The sequence below is a fragment of the Hyaena hyaena genome, unplaced genomic scaffold (assembly GCF_003009895.1).
Source record: "Hyaena hyaena isolate Hyena2069 unplaced genomic scaffold, ASM300989v1 scaffold_1027, whole genome shotgun sequence".
NCBI lineage: Eukaryota > Metazoa > Chordata > Mammalia > Carnivora > Hyaenidae > Hyaena > Hyaena hyaena.
Genome location: NW_024081658.1, coordinates 381133 through 384413, shown reverse-complemented (window position 1 = coordinate 384413; position 3281 = coordinate 381133). Strand labels below are relative to the sequence as shown.

The following is a 3281-nucleotide window of genomic DNA, read 5'->3' as shown; positions in this document are numbered from 1 at the left end:
CTGTTGATTTAACTTTCAAGATCCCAAATGCTGTCCTCTGAAACTCCAACTTGTGAGTGTACGTGTGTGTGTTTTAGAGTAAGAACTAGGGAAAAAAATTAAAAATCCTAGAAAGTAATTGTAAGATGGCACTACAGAGTGGGACTAAGGGAGGGGCAGAGGGACACCACAGAGATGCTCTGAGACCGATAGCGGGTTGGGGCGTGTATGTGTATTTTCAATTTCTTGCCCACTAGATGGTGGAACAGAGCCCCTAACCTGATAACACAATGCTTTCTTCCAGACCTGACCTGAGTTTCTCTCACAATGCCCACTCATTAGTTTGCACGTGGAGGAATCCAATAAATTATTATTTTTTTCAAAATTTCCGCTTGGAAAGTAGAGACGAATCCACAAAGACGGGAAGGCTGGGAAGAAAAGAGTCGAGATGCGGAAATGCAAGGACTAGAAAGTTGAACTACACTTCCCAGAAAACCACGGGCTGAGCCTACAACACCCAGCGTGCCCATGTTCCGGATCACGTGACCCGCTCGTGCAATCCACTTTTCCAAGGAGCGCAGCAAAGCTGTGGAGTCTGTGTTGGTGCGGCAGCGACGGCTCTAACCCTCGGGATTACTTTGAGCCGCAGCAGTTCCTACCTTCGCTTGTAGAGCAAAAAAGACACCACTATCCCATGGGGCACACAAGCCACGTGACCAGCTCGGGTCATGTGACTCCAGAGTCAGGCGGCTGATGTGTGTTACCCTGGTAACTGTTGGGCCCTGCAGACCTTCCGGGAAAGCGCGGAATTCAGACTCAGAGGTAGGTGAGGCCTAGACACTTGTTTCCCACTCGGTTGACACAGACCGAGACTGTCTTCAGACCCTCCCCCCAGGGCTTTAGTTTCCCGGGTCACTCCCCTCCTCCGCCCACACTCTACTTCATGTGCGGCTTCGTCTTCTCGCCACTCTGGAACCCGTGCTTCCTGGAGCCAGGGCACCATTGACCTGAGCCCTTTTGGTGGGACCCTCCTCCGACCTAGATCTTGGTTGGGGCTAAGACCTTAACCGCATCCTCAGCTGATCAGAAATGCTAATGAGGCAGGGAGGTGTTATTCCGCAGACTGGGCAAAATATTGTCCAGGGTGTTCACACACAGAGCTCCCCTCCACCGCTTCTGGAAAATGAAGCTGCGGTTTGAGCACCCTCAAGGAGATACAGCCCTGAAACTGGGACGGATCTGAAAGTTGTTTGGGTTCAGTTGAGGGACGGAGAGAGCTTTGCGGTGCAAGTCACTCTTGCATAGTTTTGTTGGCTCTCCCTCGCTCCAAAAGAAACAGAATCCGTTCTGATTTGTATACTTCAGTAACTTTATTTTAGTAGATTTAAATCTTAATGAATTGCATTTTGTCTGTAGCTGGATACAGTCTATCTTGCGAAACTATTAACATGGACTGATAATTAGCTGAATGACAAGGCAGCACATACTGCCCTGTGCTTTGCAAAAAAGAAGCTGTATTTTGAATTTGTTCATTTATACTAAATTTTTGAAAGATTCTTTGAGAGGACGTGCTTTGTTTCCGGAATGTTGTATAACACACACACCGTAGAGTTAGGAAATATTGTGGCCACCCTTTAACAATTGGATGTTAAAAATGAAAATGTTAATTCTGGATCCTGAATATAAAGCAAACTGTGAAAGCCGCTTTTCCAAAGCAGATTTATTCATGAATTTGGAATCTCTTGTCCAGGTTATTGGTCAGTAACTGCATATATGCTAAGTTGTAAGAGGAATGTCTGAGGTTTAAGTCTGGTTCTTCTTATGATGTGGTGTGAATTTCCTCAAAGGATATTTATCTCTTGTTATTTAGTGTTTCCAGTGTAAATACTTGGGAATGTTTACTGAGAGAAGTGAAAATTCTTGATTATGGCTCACTATTCCAGAGCAGAGCTGGATGAAGAGTTTGAGCAGTTCATGAAAGAGGTAAGTTTATTATTTTAAAAACTGTACTATAAATATGTGTCACAAGAAATCCATCCTTCACTTCTTTCTCCTCTACTATGCAGTAAGTTTGACAGCCTTGAAAATAAAACGGCCAAGTTATTTTACCAGCAAAATGGGTTTATTTTTTAATGGCAGAAAAATTGCATTTTAGACCGTGCAGGCTGTGGCATAACTATAGGCAAGTCCTGTGATGGAAGGAGAGGAACAATTACTTTATGGAGAAAAGGAGGAGAAAGGGTGGGAGGGGCTGCTTTGAATGAAAGTCCATTGGAGGAAAGAGGTGGTCACAGTATTTTCTTATCGGCTGAACTAATTGCTAGGCCTAGAAAAATTCATTCTTCCCTAGAAAAAGGCAAGGTACCTTTCTTCCTGTTAGGGTCTGAAATTGATGAGTAAATAGGCCATGGGAGCTCCCCCTTCTGGCCTCCTGACTTTTTAAAATGTCGTTTCCTTTATTTAGTTTCATATTTCTCCCATTTGATCCAGATCTTTCCTCAAAAGCATCACTGACCTAGAAATAGGTCATCTCTGGCTCTCTGTGCCAGGAACGACCTTTCCTGAGTGTCATGTCCCATGTCAGAGAGAAAGTGTATGGCAGTTAGAACCCATTTAAGACCATATTTGAGTAACCAGCTTAGGAAGGAAAATTCTCAGGCATTTCCCATCCAAAGTCTATATCTTGTTGAGGTCATACATGTTGGAGATCATCTTGAAGTGTTGATTTAGCATCACCTTATTGGGTACATGGTTTCTACAAAAGTTTGACGAGCAACAGGTGCTGAACTTAAAAATTATTATACAAAGCATAACTAAAAGCAACATGACAATTCCAAATTGTACGATGGTTCTGAATGATGACCCTAGGCCTGAAGGTAGCCAACTGAATGAAAGATCTTTGAAAATCATGTGAAATTTGTTGTAGTTATGTGCTTATTCCCTAATTTTGTGCAGTTGGGTTTCTACTTTTCCAAGGAGTTTATCCATGTGCCCTAAGTGGTGTCTTTCACACATAAACATCCTTACTCAGCAGGTAGGTAATGCAGAGCTATGCGATTCTCTAAAACTACTGTAGCCAATGAGTCGAATGATCATTGTTGGGCTGCTTCTGCTTTGGCTATAGAACTGACCAGCTCTCGGGGCACCTGGATGGCTCAGTTGGCTAAGTGTCTGACTTGGGCTCAGGTCATGATCTCATGGTTCTTGGGTTCAAGCCCTGCATTGGGCTCTGTGCTGACAGCTAGCTCAGAGCCTGGAGCCTGCTTCTGAATTCTGTGTCTCCCTCTGTCTCTGACCCTCCC

The 3281-nt window shown here is 44.1% G+C and overlaps 1 protein-coding gene across 4 annotated transcripts in view; it reads left to right on the top strand.

Annotated features, from left to right (window-relative positions):
- The first annotated feature begins 565 nt into the window (after window positions 1-565).
- The window catches only part of CEP162 (centrosomal protein 162), a 114110-nt gene continuing 111394 nt past the window's right edge, over window positions 566-3281 (top strand). For all 4 annotated transcript variants that reach the window (XM_039221827.1, XM_039221828.1, XM_039221826.1 and 1 more), the window contains exons 1-2: window positions 566-801; window positions 1850-1962. In XM_039221827.1, the coding sequence (XP_039077758.1) occupies window positions 1906-1962 (57 nt within the window). In that variant the 5' untranslated portion in view covers window positions 566-801; window positions 1850-1905. The remainder of the gene's footprint in view (window positions 802-1849; window positions 1963-3281) is intronic.